This window comes from Taudactylus pleione, unplaced genomic scaffold (genome assembly GCF_031769625.1).
Source record: "Taudactylus pleione unplaced genomic scaffold, aTauple2 ptg000549l, whole genome shotgun sequence".
NCBI classification, from domain to species: domain Eukaryota; kingdom Metazoa; phylum Chordata; class Amphibia; order Anura; family Myobatrachidae; genus Taudactylus; species Taudactylus pleione.
The window spans coordinates 69,138-84,963 of NW_028284951.1; the positions used below are offsets into that span (position 1 = coordinate 69,138).

Below are 15,826 nucleotides of genomic sequence, written 5' to 3' on the forward strand. Positions count from 1 at the left end.
AATGGCAGTTAGGAGCCGATTGGTTGGTGCTTTACCTCTCTCCACTTTATACAAGGCATAGTAACATCTCCCCCTTATTATTTTACTAAGTCCCACAGAACAGAGAGAAAGCCAGGCAAGGGTGGAGCAACTTTCTCCAAAAATCATTCATGTTCACAAATGATTGGTAAAAATTGAGCATGAAGGGTGAGGGGGCCTCTATCCAGGTCTATACATGGGGTGGGGGAGCTCACTCTGACTGGTTCACTGCGAGTTGCTAATTGGATGGCAAAATGAATCCGCTATGCAAATTCACAGAGAAAATGGCAACTCGCACCTCATTGGGTTGACCCAGTCGTTTGCTTCAATGTTGTTTAACATCTCCTGTTGGAATCAAAGTCTAAAAGATCATCCATTTTGCAATGCTCAGGGGTCCTAATAAAATAGGTCTTTAGAACCCTGACCAGGGAAGGCCCGGACAATATAACTGGGATTAAACCACATGGAAAGAAATTCCCGCTGCAATATTCCCCTGTAGAGAGATAGAGCAGAGGGCGGAGGGCGGATTGTCTGCCATCTGGATCTTTGGACAAGATTCTTTCTATGAGGAGAATCCCGCCAAAAAGGATGTGCTGGCTGTCATGGGATTAGCACCTCCCCCTAATAACCCAGTGTAGTCATGGCCTCCGTCCCAGAGGGCTGTCCCCTAAAGTAGCCAATAAAGAATTATAAGAAACAAATAAAATAAATATAAATACACTAAACCATGGTGCCACAGGCAGCACAATGCAGGAACCCCCTACTCAGGTGTGAGACATAGGAGGGGCCGAGCTTCAATCTTTGTGCACACTTTTAATTGAATGCCAAACTCTCAGTTGAGTCCCTCGCCGGTCAGTGCTACCCCTGGGTGTAAGGGAAAGACTGCATGGACTTTCTAGAATACATTTCAGCACTTCTGTGATCGAGATGCGACAGTGGGGGCGATTCAGGGGTGGACGCAATTGGTGTCGGTGCTGCGTCCCCGGTAGCGGCGGATCTGAGAATGTATGCAACTGCTGCTTTAGTAATGATACGCCCACCGGAGGCTCTCTCAGTTCCGCTGCGCGCGCCCAAATACTAAGCTATCGGATCACCATCGGCAACGTTGCGTGGACCATCGGACATCTATGGTTACCACAGTGGCTGGCTTCGGCACACCTCAAAAAAGGAAGGGGGGTGACTTGCCCCCGTTTTATTAAAGGATTCCCCTTCCCCAAACAGCGGCAGATTGTCAATCAACTGACGTCTTCCGCCGCACTGCGCCCAACGGCACAGGGCCAGATCTGCACATGCACAATATTGGTCAACTGCGAATGCAACTATTTAGCATCCACACCTGAACCTGCCCCAACGAAACAAACACTCTGTATATCCGATGCCTCAACTCATTTATTAGGAGGACTCACCTGGAGCTGATCTTTGAATGATGACGTTGATCACGGCCTCCTGGACACCAGAACCAGTGTCTATGCGACAGATGTACTCGCCAGCATCAGCCAGTTTGGCGTTGAGGATCCGCATTCGTGGTCCTGCGATCTAACAGGCAAAGAACAAAGTACTTAGACCGCTGCCTACTCCTGAGCTGGAACTTATACCAGACCAAGGAATACGTTTCCAGCACGGCAGGATATCCCATGTCCCTGCCTCAGTTATCTGTAACAGACAGTAGAGAAGGCCAAAGAGATTGGCCAGCTGGTGACGTAGCCGGGGACAAATGTATGAACATGGAACATTTCTGGGTCTGGTAACTGCACTTCTTCTATGCTTGGTTATATATCCTTTATACCTACTCAGACTAAACCCTCTTACAGAACTATCGTCGGCTGTACCTGGTGATTTGATGGCAGTGGCTGTCCGCCGGACCGATGCCACGTCACTGGACGGCCAGAATATCCATCAATCAAGCAACTCAATTCCACGTGCTGACCTTCTACTACAGTTTTTGAAGACGGTTGAGTCTGGATAGCACCTGAGACGCCAGTGTCTGAAAGCAGAACATTACACCGGATGCTGCTGACATCTGCCCAGTGAAGGTCACCAACCTGGTGACAGACCGTCACAATGTTCCCCCATACTCACTGTGTCGGGAACCTTCAATGGAGACCGTGATAGAAGCTGCTTGTACCCCAGAGCCACTGCTGACCTGGCAAATGTACTCTCCGGAGTCCAGCGGGGAAGCGTGAAGGATCCGCAGACTGGAGCCCGAAACCTGTGGGTGACAGGACATGAATTATGAGAGTCTCAGGGATTCTAGGTGAGGGCATTACGAGTGTCCTCCTTGGCGACAAATAGTAATGGTTTCCAGATGTTCACCGGCTTCCACTCAGTTTGTGATCATACCTGGTGATTTTCAGACAGCTGTTGCCCTCGTCTGTACCACGTCACCTCTTGCTGTGGCCTTCCTTCAACCACGCAGTTAAGGACCACCGTCTGCCCTTCCACTACAGACTGAGTTGGCGACTCAATCCTGATGGTCGGTGTGATGCTGGGAGCTGGGCAAATAAATGACATTATTAGTTTTCATGAGAAAAAGGAGGAAGACACCATGAGAATGAAGGCGATTAACCAATCTTACGGAGAACTCTACGGCTAATAGTGACAGTGATGGTCGCCTGCCGGGCGTGCGCTCCAGAAACCACGCGGCAGATGTACTCGCCCGAATCCGCTACAGATGCCTGGGTAATTCGCAGACGGGAGCCCAGCACCTATATACAACAAAAGGCTCATTACTGAAATCATTGTAGGGGTTTATTCTGTGGAAAAGCTGTAATAACATTGAATCCGGTGACTGGAGGAAGAGCAGGATGAAACGTTTTGTATATATACGTATGAAAGTGGTTTTGAATATTTCAGCGGTGCTGATGAGAGGCCTAAGATCACGGCAGTGTACCTGGTGGTTGGGTGAGAGGGGCTGGCCCGTTCTGTGCCACGTAACCACTGCATTTGGCTGGTCGGAGACCACGCAGTTCAGTTCAAGGGTTTGACCTTCAGCCACGGAAGTAGAGGAGGGCTCAATCCTTAGAGCTGGAACCAGGCCTGATGGTAATGATACAAGTAAAGCAAAGTTATGTTCTACGTTCTCAGCAAATGAGTTCTCCGAAGCTTCATTTAAAATAAAACAATTTTTTAAGCTCTAAGCTCAGAAGGGATCAGAAATGAGTTTTGGAAAAGCAGGAGCAGCACATGATGTGGCGGCATAATTAGGATTACACAAGATATGTAGACGGGTGTGAGGCGCCATCTTCATGCGACACCAACAGACCTCAGACACATATGGGAAGTCTGATCATTCTTTATACATAGATTATTGAAGGAGAGGCTCATCCTTATTTGCAGGCAGGGGCCTATTTATACATCGTGCATGAAGTCAGGTGAAAGCTCTCATTCTACTTTACCAAGTGCATCCATAAAGTCCCTTGGTGCAATGGATTGTGGGCCGTCGCTGTACAGACACTTCCTATTATAATTAATTACAACTTTTCCCTTTTACTCTGAAAAATCGCTGGTTTCATTGAGATTTTTGACCCATCAAGTGCAAAACACATTTTTTCTTCTAATTACTAAAATATGTGTAAGATTTAATAAGGAAGGATATTAAAAAACACAACCTCTTCCAAAGTCTCCATTCTAGTTTAGGGTTGGCCATTGATGGTTGCAATCGATGGGCCCATCGATGATTACCATTGATGGCACAAAAACCATCTATGGTGAACCATTGATGGTTTGCACCCCTTCAATGGCCACTGCTGCTGAGGGCACACCGGGCACCAAGCCAATAAAAAATGGTGGCGGATTTAGCGGCGGCCGGGGTTGGGGCTAAGCTCCATCCTGTCAAGGGGGGTAAAAAAAAAAAATAAAAAATAAAAACATTGGCTCCCTCTCATCCATTGATGGCGAAGAACCATTGGTTATCTGCCATCGATGGCAAAACTAGCTGACATCGGCTGGGCACTAACGATGTTTTGAAAACATTGAAGGTCGATGGCCATCCCTACTCTAGTATCCAGTACACCGTATTTTGCTTGCTAGACATGACATGCGTGCTCTTTGCATGCACTGCACCATAGATGTATCCATAAATAGGTACAAATGTCCCAAACAGGACCAGGACCTCACAGAAAGCATTTATGCTGCACCGACTTACATAAGTAACACAGCCTGAGCTAGATTCTTCTGAACAGGAGTAGAGCAGTCAACTAAAGACACTTACTAGGAATGCGAGTGACTGTGACGAAGGTCGAGGCTTGCTGTATGACGCTGCCAACGGCCACGCGGCAGATGTATTCGCCAGAGTCTGCCTCAGTGGCTTGTAGGATCCTCAGATGGGAACCGTAGACCTACAATGAAATACTGTAATAACTATAGATGTGGATCAAAATACAGGGGCGTGAAAATGACTTATCTGAATGGTTTGGCTAGTCGGTTGGGTACGGAGTGCACACCCTTTCTGCGTTGCCTCTTTTACACTTATGGGGGATCCAGCTCCCCCGCAGAGAACCTTAAATCCAGGCTTTCAGTTGTAACATGAATTGCACTGTATGACTTTGCATTACACCAATATTTGCCATCCTAGAAGTTATGTTGTGTTTAAGTACCTGATGATTTGGGAAGAGAGGAATTCCTTGTCTGTGCCATGTGACCAAAGCCCCGGGGTAACCATCAACCTGGCAATCCAACTCCAGGGTCTGTCCCTCAACCAGAGAGCCAGAGGATGACTCAATTCTAAGTACAGGGATGTTTTCCAATGCTGGGAGAAAACCAGGATATGTCCTCATATTCTAGCACGTACACAGAGATATTTACATTACATCATGGGTCACGTGGAAGGTCGGTGGAGGACCGAGAAGAGCCACGAATTGTGGGCAGGACAGAAAATAACATTTCTCAGACATGAAGTGTAGAGACAGCAGAGAATGAATGAGTGCAACATTGTCTAATGAGAGGAGTAAGAGGCATAAAGAAGAGAAGTTAATGAGTAACTTTGTAGGACTCCTCTATGATGGACCGAAGACCACAAAGAGTTGATGAAACAGAAAATGAACAATGTTTCCAAAGGATTACATTATGAAAGAGCAAGAAATAACAGGTAGGATTTTAGGCTGTCTTGTGTGAATAAATAAGAGACAGAAGTCAGGAAAAGGTTTAATGTCGTTGACCAATCACCTCAATGAAAACACAATGACGACTCATAAAATAGACAAGCGAGAAGAGGACAGTGAGTGACGTTGAGGAATATATTGAGTATAGAAGTATGATTTGGCCAAGGAGCGATGAGAGAAGATGACAATGAGTTATGTTGAGGAATATGTTGAGTATAGAAGTATGATTTGGCCAAGGAGCGATGAGAGAAGATGACAGTGAGTGACGTTGAGGAATATGTTGAGTATAGAAGTATGATTTGGCCAAGGAGCGATGAGAGAAGATGACAATGAGTTATGTTGAGGAATATGTTGAGTTTAGAAGGAAATTTTAGCCATGGGGAGAGAAGAGTAATGGACAATGAGTGGCGTTGAGGAGCATGTTGAGTATCGAAGGTTGATTACCTAATGGTGACATGAGAGCAGAGGACAATGGGCCTGATTCAGAGCCACTCGCAAGCGGCAGCTCGTTCACTCCGAGCGGTTTGGCCAACTGCGCATGCGAACGGATCGTTATACGCATGCGCGAACCAGTCAGTGCGGTCGAAATTCATGTGCTCGCAAAATAGTGAATGCCTGATCATTTGAGTGACAGAATGAGGCGTATGTGGGTGGTAACAGGGGAAGGTGCTTGAAAACGGGGAGTGGAAATCAGAACGCAGGCGTGCTTAAAGGTCAAAACGGGCGTTTTATGGGTGTGCATAATTAAAACAGCAGCGTCATTGACCACGTCACTGGGTTATTTAATAGCCAGAACTGCTCGCAAAATTGTGGTAGCAAAAACCAACCACAAGAATAGCGAGCAGTTCATACCCTGGTCGATGTACTCGATTAATCTAATAAATAGCGGACATGACATAGGATGCGAACGGCCAGGGGGCGTAGTTTCCCAAAAAACGACCGCAAGTTTTGTTCGCTCGTTCAGACCTAGAGGCATGAACAGACCGCAAACAGCGAACGGTTCATTTGAATAACCACCCCTATTTTCTGGACGAGCGAGCGCAAATAGCGACCGGCTCTGAATCAGGCCCAATGTGTGAAGTTGTGTAATATGTTGAATATAGAAGTAAGATTTAGCCACGAAGAAATGAGAACAGAGTACAATGAAAGGATTTGAGGAATATTTTGAGCACAGATGGAAAATTTAGCCATGTAGAGATGAGAGCGGAGAACAATGAATGACGATGAGGGACATATTGAGTATCGAAGGAAGACTTAGCCAGGAGTGATGAGACACAATGAGCGACGTTGAGGAATATGTTTAGTATAAGAGAAGTATGATTTAGGTTTGGAGAGATTGACAATGAGCGACATTGAGGAGTAGGTTTATAGAAGGTAGACTTAGCCGTAGAGGCATTAGAATAGTGGACAATGAGTGAGGTTGAGGAACTTGTTGAGTATAGAAAGAAGATTTAGCCTTGAAGAGATAAGAGCAGAGGGCAATGAGTGATGTTGAGGTATATGCTGAGTATAGAAGAAAGGTTTAGCCATGTAGAGATGAGAGTAGAGGACAATGAATGACGCTGAGGGACATATTGAGTATCGAAGGAAGATAAAGCCAGGAGTGATAAGAGCAGAAGACAATGAGTGATATTGAGAGACATGTTGAGTATACGAGAAGAGAAGTATGATTTAGCCATGGAGAGAGAAGAGCAGAGAACAATGAGTGATGTTGAGGTATATGCTGAGTATAGAAGGAAGATTTAGCCATGGAGAGATGAGAGCAGAGGACAATGAATGACGTTGAGGGACATATGAGTATCGAAGGAAGATAAAGCCAGGAGTGATGAGAGCAGAAGACAATGAGTGATATTGAGGGACATGTTGAGCATACGAGAAGAGAAGTATGATTTAGCCATGGAGAGATAAGAGCAGAGGACAATGAGTGATGTTGAGGGACATGTTGAGTATAGAAGGAAGTTTTAGCCAAGGGGAGATAAGAGCAGAGGACAATGAGTGACGTTGAGGAACATGTTGAGTATCGAAGGTAGATTACCTAATGGAGACATGAGAGCAGAGGACAATGTGTGAAGTTGTGTAATATGTTGAATATAGAAGCAAGATTTAGACACAAATTAATGAGAACAGAGTACAATGAAAGAATTTGAGGAATATGATGAGTATAGAAGGAAGATTTAGCCATGGAGAGATGAGAGCAGAGGACAATGAATGACGTTGAGGAACATATTGAGTATCCAAGGAAGATTTAGCCAGGAGTGATGAGAGCAGAAGACAATGAATGATATTGAGGGACATGTTGAGTATACGAGAAGTATGATTTAGCCATGGAGAGATGAGAGCAGAGGACAATGAGTGACGCTGAAGAATGTGATGAATATAGAAGGAAAATTTAGCCATGGAGAGATAAGAGCAGAGGACAATGAGTGATGTTGAGGGACATGTTGAGTATAGAAGGAAGTTTTAGCCAAGGGGAGATAAGAGCAGAGGACAATGAGTGACGTTGAGGAACATGTTGAGTATCGAAGGTAGATTACCTAATGGAGACATGAGAGCAGAGGACAATGTGTGAAGTTGTGTAATATGTTGAATATAGAAGCAAGATTTAGACACAAATTAATGAGAACAGAGTACAATGAAAGAATTTGAGGAATATGATGAGTATAGAAGGAAGATTTAGCCATGGAGAGATGAGAGCAGAGGACAATGAATGACGTTGAGGAACATATTGAGTATCCAAGGAAGATTTAGCCAGGAGTGATGAGAGCAGAAGACAATGAATGATATTGAGGGACATGTTGAGTATACGAGAAGTATGATTTAGCCACGGAGAGATGAGAGCAGAGGACAATGAGTGACGCTGAAGAATGTGATGAATATAGAAGGAAAATTTAGCCATGGAGAGATAAAAGCAGAGGACAATGAGCGACGTTGAGGAATATGTTGAGTATAGAAGGAAGTTTTAACCAGATAAGGTTTAAGAGATGAGAGCCTCGAATGACTGATCTTAAGGAATATGAAAAAGCTTAGCAAGAAGACAGAGCCATAAAAAGTAATAGAAGGCAGAAAAACTTATCACTACCGAGTATCTGATGTGAAAGAGCAATGACAAGATGAGCAGAAACGAACAATTGAGTAAATACTGAGGAGTAGACCGATAAGAACGTCCACTCGAGGAAAGAGAACTTACGGATCTGAACATCAGGAAGGCGAGTGACTGTTATAATGATTGATGCCTGTTGTGTGCCAGCACCATTAGAGACCTGGCAAATGTATTCCCCGGAGTCTGCTGATGAAGCTTGAAGAATACGTAGATGGGAGCCGTAGACCTTAGGAGCAACATGAACAAGGAACTGAACAAAGGAGGAATAGGCATCCTTCTCCAAGTACAATTCTATTAATGTCAATGGAGGCACATCTTTCTATACCCTTAAAATGATGATGGCACACTGTCATCTCCCTTTACAGACAAAGCGCACATTACTGGCACTCATATCAGCCGCACGCAGACCGCACACTAACGACTCCCAGGACAGCTGCATACACAGCGCATACTGCTGGCTCCTGTCATTTCCAGCTCACGTGACAGCAGAGAAACATAACCCTGAATTCTGCATATTTACCTGGTGGTTTGGAGAGAGGGGGCGTCCTGCCCGATGCCATGTGACTACAGAAGGGGGGTAACTCGTGACCATACAGTTCAGCTCCACAGTTTGTCCTTCTTGCACCGTGTCAGATGCTGATTCAATCCTCACCAGTGGAGCGGCTGCAGAAGCTGAGCAACATCACAGGAAAACATTTCATGTACAGAAACTACAACAGGTATAGGCAAGGTCAGTGTGGCAGTGATGGTAATAACGGTATCCGGATAGAAGAGCGACACTGAATAGGTCGACAGTCAAAAGGTCTTCAGTGTAAAAGGTTGACAGGGTTAAAAGGTTGGCAGGTTCAAATAGTCAACACACGTTGTCTACCCATGTTTTTATGGTTTATATCAACATTTTTAAGGTTAGGGTTAGGCACTTGGGGGAGGGTTAGGGCTAGGCTGCCAGAGGGGACAGTTAGGGTTAGGAACTTGGGGGAGGGTTAGAGCTAGACACCCAGAGGGGACAGTTAGGGTTAGGAACTTGGCAGGTGGGTTAGGCTGCCAGAGGGGACAGTTAGGGTTAGGCACTTGGGGGAGGGTTAGAGCTAGGCACACAGAGGGGACAGTTAGGGTTAGGCACTTGGAGGAGAGTTAGAGCTAGGCACCCAGAGGGGACAGTTAGGGTTAGGCACTTGGGGGAGGGTTAGAGCTAGGCACACAGAGGGGACAGTTAGGGTTAGGCACTTGGAGGAGAGTTAGAGCTAGGCACCCAGAGGGGACAGTTAGGGTTAGGAACTTGGCGGGAGGGTTAGGCTGCCAGAGGGGACAGTTAGGGTTAGGCACTTGGGGGAGGATTAGGGCTAGGCTGCCAGAGGGGACAGTTAGGGTTAGGCACTTGGGGGAGGGTTAGAGCTAGGCACACAGAGGTGACAGTTAGGGTTAGGCACTTGGGGGAGGGTTAGAGCTAGGCACACAGAGGGGACAGTTAGGGTTAGGCACTTGGGGGAGGGTTAGGACTAGGCTGCCAGAAGGGACAGTTAGGGTTAGGCACTTGGGGGAGGGTTAGGGCTAGGCACCCAGAGGGGACAGTTAGGGTTAGGCACTTGGGGGAGGGTTAGGCCTAGGCTGCCAGAAGGGACAGTTAGGGCTAGGCACTTGGGGGAGGGTTAGAGCTAGGCACCCAGAGGGAACAGTTAGGGCTAGGCACTTGGGGAGGGTTAGAGCTAGGCACCCAGAGGGGACAGTTAGGGTTAGGCACTTGGGGGAGGGTTAGAGCTAGGCACCCAGAGGGGACAGTTAGGGTTAGGCTAGAGTTAGAGCTAGGCACACAGAGGGGACATGCAAATAAAAGGGCCCTTTGTATAAAGGAGGGGACAGGGGTGTGTTAGGACCACCCTCTTTGATTGGTAGGAGAGCTAATCTTGTTGTTTCCATAGAATAAACTAAGCACCAATGTTCATCCTTTTTCCTGCTCCACCAAGTTACTGACCCATAGAGGATGGGGTGTGGCCCCCAGGCAGTGGGGCCCACTGGGGATTTCCCCTGTACACCTGTGGGCCAGTCCAACCCTGCGCTCAACAAACACTAATGAACTGTAAGTAACAATGACCAAACTATATGGACTCACCTCTTGTCACAATGACTTCGATCGGGGCCTGTGAGGTCCCAGCTGAGTTGGTCCCGACGCACAGATAAACCCCACCATTGGCTGCTGATATGGATGGGATCACAAGTGTGGAGATATCCTGACCCTCTGTACGGACCTTGTAAATAAGAGAACAAGATGCAAAACTGAGACCCCCATCCAAACAATGACCAAAAAACAGCCAACAGTTCCTGCTACTGATACTTGTGCAGGGATGTAATTCAATAAAAGAGAATTTGGACAGAAAAGATCAAATTCTCTTGCACCTTGGGACCAACTTCCAGAGAATACAAGTGACAATGACACAAATCCTAAGGGAGTGAGCTAGTAAGAGTGCAGAGTATGAATAAGAGAGCAGGGTGTGAGTAAAGCTGGCCACACACTAGACACACTAATGTAAACTTACATCCAACCATCCAACTAGTTGATTGGTTGGAATGAAAATCTGGTAAGGAATGAAAGCAAATGACAATCAGCAATTTGCTCCCAAACGCCGGAAAATTGACAAAAAACTGTTGTTTGAACAAATTGTTTAGATCAAACATTTAACAAAACTTATCTGACCGACCATTTTCATCTGTTTTCTGGCATTTAGGAGCAAATTGCTGATCATCAGTTACTCCCATACGTTACCAGATTTTCATTGCAACCAATCAACTAGTTGGATGGTTGGATGAAAGTTGGTCTAGTGTGTGGCCAGCTTAAGAGAGCAGAGTGTGAATAAGAGAGCAGGGTGCAAGTAAGAGAGCAGGGTGCAAGTAAGAGAGCAGGGTGCAAGTAAGAGAGCAGGGTGCAAGTAAGAGAGCAGGGTGCAAGTAAGAGAGCAAGGTGCAAGTAAGAGAGCAAGGTGCAAGTAAGAGAGCAGGGTGCAAGTAAGAGAGCAGAGTGCGAATAAGAGAGCAGGGTGTGAGTAAGAGAGCAGGGTGTAAGAGAGCAGGGTGTGAGTAAGAGAGCAGAGAGTGAATAAGTGAGTAAGATGTGGGCAAGCACGAAAGAATGGCGCTGGGGAGCACGAGAGAAGGATGCGGGCGAGCATGAGAGTGGGGCGCAGGCGAGCAAAAGAGCAGGACGCGTGCATCTAAAAGGAGCAAAGCATGGGCGAGCATGAGAGAGCGGGGCACGGACGAGCATGAGATCGGGGAGAGCTTGAAAGCGGGACACGGGCAAGCACAACAGCGAGGTGCGGGCGAGCACGAGAGTTTAAGCGGGTGCCTCTAAGAGAGTGGAGCGTGTGCGTCTAAGAGAGCGGGGCGCTTGCCTCTAAGAGAGCGGGACGCGTGCGTCTAAGAGAGCGGGACGCGTGCGTCTAAGAGAGCGGGACGCGTGCGTCTAAGAGAGCGGAAAGCGTGCGTCTAAGAGAGCGGAAAGCGTGCGTCTAAGAGAGCGGGACGCGTGCGTCTAAGAGAGCGGGACGCGTGCGTCTAAGAGAGCGGGACGCGTGCGTCTAAGAGAGCAGGACGCGTGCGTCTAAGAGAGCGGGACGCGTGCGTCTAAGAGAGCGGGACGCGTGCGTCTAAGAGAGCGAGGTGCGCGCGACTAAGAGAGCGAGGTGCGTGCGACTAAGAGAGCTGGGCACGTGTGCTACTAAGAGAGTGGGGTGCAAGTGACAGAGACGAACTCATGACAAAGATCACAGAAAGACTGGGACAGGGTGATAAACGTTCTAGATAAAAATAACTCTTGGTCAGATCTGTTCTAGATTTCTAGAGCTGGGTGTGGTCAGGATGGGGTCTGCATCAACTCTAAAGGTGCCTACACACAAGGCGATCTGGTCACGATCCGATATAGTGTCCGATTTCTCCCCGGCAGTCGTGGGCACAATTTGATGTTAAAAACTATCCAAATTGGCCCATGATCTATCGTGCATCCTATACTATTCCAGTGCATCGTGACTGAGATTTTCAGATCTTGCCTGCAGCAAGATGCGATGTGCGACCAGCAGGTACGCGCATCGGCATCGTGATCGTGAGTGGACACTCACAATTAGGACATATTTTACATATGTCGGAATCGGGCAGATCGTGTAAAAAATCGCCTAGTGTGTAGGCACCTTAATATTGAAGACTCGGCCTGATTCAGACCCGGTCGCAAGCGCTGAGCGCTCAAAACCGGGTCGATGGTGACCCAGAGCGCATGCGCACGACGGAGCCGGCTCCGTCGTGCGCATGCGCGAGACCCGGATAGCGACGGGCAATCCATCGCTCCGGGTATCGCACCAAAGGGGGATTGCTGTCGATGTTGAGTGACAGCACGCCCCCTTTGGTGGGCGGGTCGGGGGGGTGGCTGCCCAGACGGAGGCGTTCCCATGGGAACGCCTACCGTTTGGGGGCGGCCCCACTGACATCACAAGTGATGTCAGTGGGAGAGCTTTCGGCTCTGTTTGAGCCAAAAGCTCTCCGGGGCTTGCGGCCACGAGACCCTACCACAAGGGTCCCGTCGCAAGCCCGATGGTCGCGATGGTCTTGACCATCGCGACCATCATCCTGGCCGCTCGTATTAGCTGTGGGTGGCATCCAACACAACAATGAGAGCGGCCATAAGGCCGCTCCATAAAAAAAAAAAAAAGACGCCCTGATTCAGAGCGAGCACTCTGTCAGAGCGTCCAGCTCTGAATCAGGGACTCAGTTCTAGGTAATTTCAGCTCTAGATAAATGTATATCTAACAGGTTACTGCACATCTTATAAAAGCCAATATATTGCTTTAGTAGCTAGTGGTGCCTCCCGTCCCACGGCCTGTGCAGATGCACATATGCCCCTGTATCCGGACTCACATTGGGGGGTAAGATGCCGCCTTGCTTCGTCCAGGAGATTGTAGCAGGGGGGCTGCCTCCAGCTCTGCAATACAGCCGAACGGTGTCACCTTCTCTGACCTGCAGAGAACCCTCCGGGCTCACCTGGATGATCGGCAAATTCCCACCTGCGAGCAAATCAGACGATGACACTAGAGCTGTGAGGAAGCTCCTACACTCACTGCAGATCACAGCCCCTCATCTCTCACACTCACTGCAGATCGCAGCCCCTCATCTCTCACACTCACTGCAGATCACAGCCCCTCATCTCTCACACTCACTGCAGATCACGGCCCCTCATCTCTCACACTCACTGCAGATCACGGCCCCTCATCTCTCACACTCACTGCAGATCACGGCCCCTCATCTCTCACACTCACTGCAGATCACGGCCCCTCATCTCTCACACTCACTGCAGATCGCGGCCCCTCATCTCTCACACTCACTGCAGATCGCGGCCCCTCATCTCTCACACTCACTGCAGATCGCGGCCCCTCATCTCTCACACTCACTGCAGACCTCGGCCCCTCATCTCTCACATTCACTGCAGACCACGGCCCCTCATCTCTCACATTCACTGCAGATCACGGCCCCTCATCTCTCACAATCACTGCAGATCACGGCCCCTCATCTCTCACAATCACTGCAGATCACGGCCCCTCATCTCACACACTCACTGCAGATCACGGCCCCTCATCTCTCACACTCACTGCAGATCACGGTCCCTCATCTCTCACACTCACTGCAGATCACGGCCCCTCATCTCTCACACTCACTGCAGATCACGGTCCCTCATCTCTCACACTCACTGCAGATCACGGTCCCTCATCTCTCACACTCACTGCAGATCACGGTCCCTCATCTCTCACACTCACTGCAGATCACGGCCCCTCATCTCTCACACTCACTGCAGATCACAGCCCCTCATCTCTCTCACTCACTGCAGATCACAGCCCCTCATCTCTCACTCACTGCAGATCACAGCCCCTCATCTCTCACTCACTGCAGATCACAGCCCCTCATCTCTCACACACACTGCAGATCACAGCCCCTCATCTCTCACACTCACTGCAGATCACAGCCCCTCATCTCTCACACTCACTGCAGATCACAGCCCCTCATCTCTCACTCACTGCAGATCACAGCCCCTCATCTCTCACTCACTGCAGATCACAGCCCCTCATCTCTCACATTCACTGCAGATCACAGCCCCTCATCTCTCACACTCACTGCAGATCACGGCCCCTCATCTCTCACACTCACTGCAGATCACGGCCCCTCATCTCTCACACTCACTGCAGATCACAGCCCCTCATCTCTCTCACTCACTGCAGATCACAGCCCCTCATCTCTCACTCACTGCAGATCACAGCCCCTCATCTCTCACTCACTGCAGATCACAGCCCCTCATCTCTCACACTCACTGCAGATCACAGCCCCTCATCTCTCACACTCACTGCAGATCACAGCCCCTCATCTCTCTCACTCACTGCAGATCACAGCCCCTCATCTCTCACTCACTGCAGATCACAGCCCCTCATCTCTCACTCACTGCAGATCACAGCCCCTCATCTCTCACATTCACTGCAGATCACGGCCCCTCATCTCTCACACTCACTGCAGATCACGGCCCCTCATCTCTCACACTCACTGCAGATCACGGCCCCTCATCTCTCACACTCACTGCAGATCACGGCCCCTCATCTCTCACACTCACTGCAGATCACGGCCCCTCATCTCTCACACTCACTGCAGATCACGGCCCCTCATCTCTCACACTCACTGCAGATCACGGCCCCTCATCTCTCACACTCACTGCAGATCACGGCCCCTCATCTCTCACACTCACTGCAGATCACGGCCCCTCATCTCTCACACTCACTGGAGATCACGGCCCCTCATCACTCACACTCACTGCAGATCATGGTCCCTCATCTCTCACACTCACTGCAGATCACAGCCCCTCATCTCTCTCACTCACTGCAGATCACAGCAATCATCTCTCACACTCACTGCAGATCACAGCCCCTCATCTCTCACACTCACTGGAGATCACAGCCCCTCATCACTCACACTCACTGCAGATCATGGTCCCTCATCTCTCACACTCACTGCAGATCACAGCCCCTCATCTCTCTCACTCACTGCAGATCACAGCAATCATCTCTCACACTCACTGCAGATCACAGCCCCTCATCTGTCACACTCACTGCAGATCACAGCCCCTCATCTCTCACTCACTGCAGATCACAGCCCCTCATCTCTCACATTCACTGCAGACCACAGCCCCTCATCTCACACACTCACTGCAGATCACAGCCCCTCATCTATCACACTCACTGCAGATCACAGCCCCTCATCTCTCACACTCACTGCAGATCACAGCCCCTCATCTCTCACTCACTGCAGATCACAGCCCCTCATCTCTCACACTCACTGCAGATCACAGCCCCTCATCTCTCACACTCACTGCAGATCACAGCTCCTCATCTCTCACACTCAGTGCAGATCACAGCCCCTCATCTCTCACACTCAGTGCAGATCACAGCCCCTCATCTCTCACATTCACTGCAGATCACAGCCCCTCATCTCTCACACTCACTGCAGATCACAGCCCCTCATCTCTCACACTCACTGCAGATCACGGCCCCTCATCTCTCACACTCACTGCAGATCACGGCCCCTCATCTCT

At 48.9% G+C, this 15,826-nt stretch overlaps 1 protein-coding gene across 11 annotated transcripts in view; it reads right to left on the bottom strand.

The window, feature by feature from the left end:
* Nucleotides 1-15,826, bottom strand: part of HSPG2 (heparan sulfate proteoglycan 2) — a 252,398-nt gene that overhangs the window by 36,644 nt on the left and 199,928 nt on the right. For 10 of the 11 annotated variants that reach the window (XM_088451458.1, XM_088451462.1, XM_088451457.1 and 7 more), the window contains 12 exons: nt 13,117-13,262; nt 10,328-10,463; nt 8,738-8,889; nt 8,305-8,443; nt 4,614-4,765; nt 4,229-4,355; nt 2,909-3,054; nt 2,594-2,723; nt 2,359-2,510; nt 2,098-2,227; nt 1,848-2,002; nt 1,425-1,554 (listed from right to left, as the gene is read on the bottom strand). In XM_088451458.1, the coding sequence (XP_088307584.1) occupies nt 1,425-1,554; nt 1,848-2,002; nt 2,098-2,227; nt 2,359-2,510; nt 2,594-2,723; nt 2,909-3,054; nt 4,229-4,355; nt 4,614-4,765; nt 8,305-8,443; nt 8,738-8,889; nt 10,328-10,463; nt 13,117-13,262 (1,695 nt within the window). The remainder of the gene's footprint in view (nt 1-1,424; nt 1,555-1,847; nt 2,003-2,097; nt 2,228-2,358; nt 2,511-2,593; nt 2,724-2,908; nt 3,055-4,228; nt 4,356-4,613; nt 4,766-8,304; nt 8,444-8,737; nt 8,890-10,327; nt 10,464-13,116; nt 13,263-15,826) is intronic. The other variant, XM_088451466.1, reaches the window with a different exon arrangement.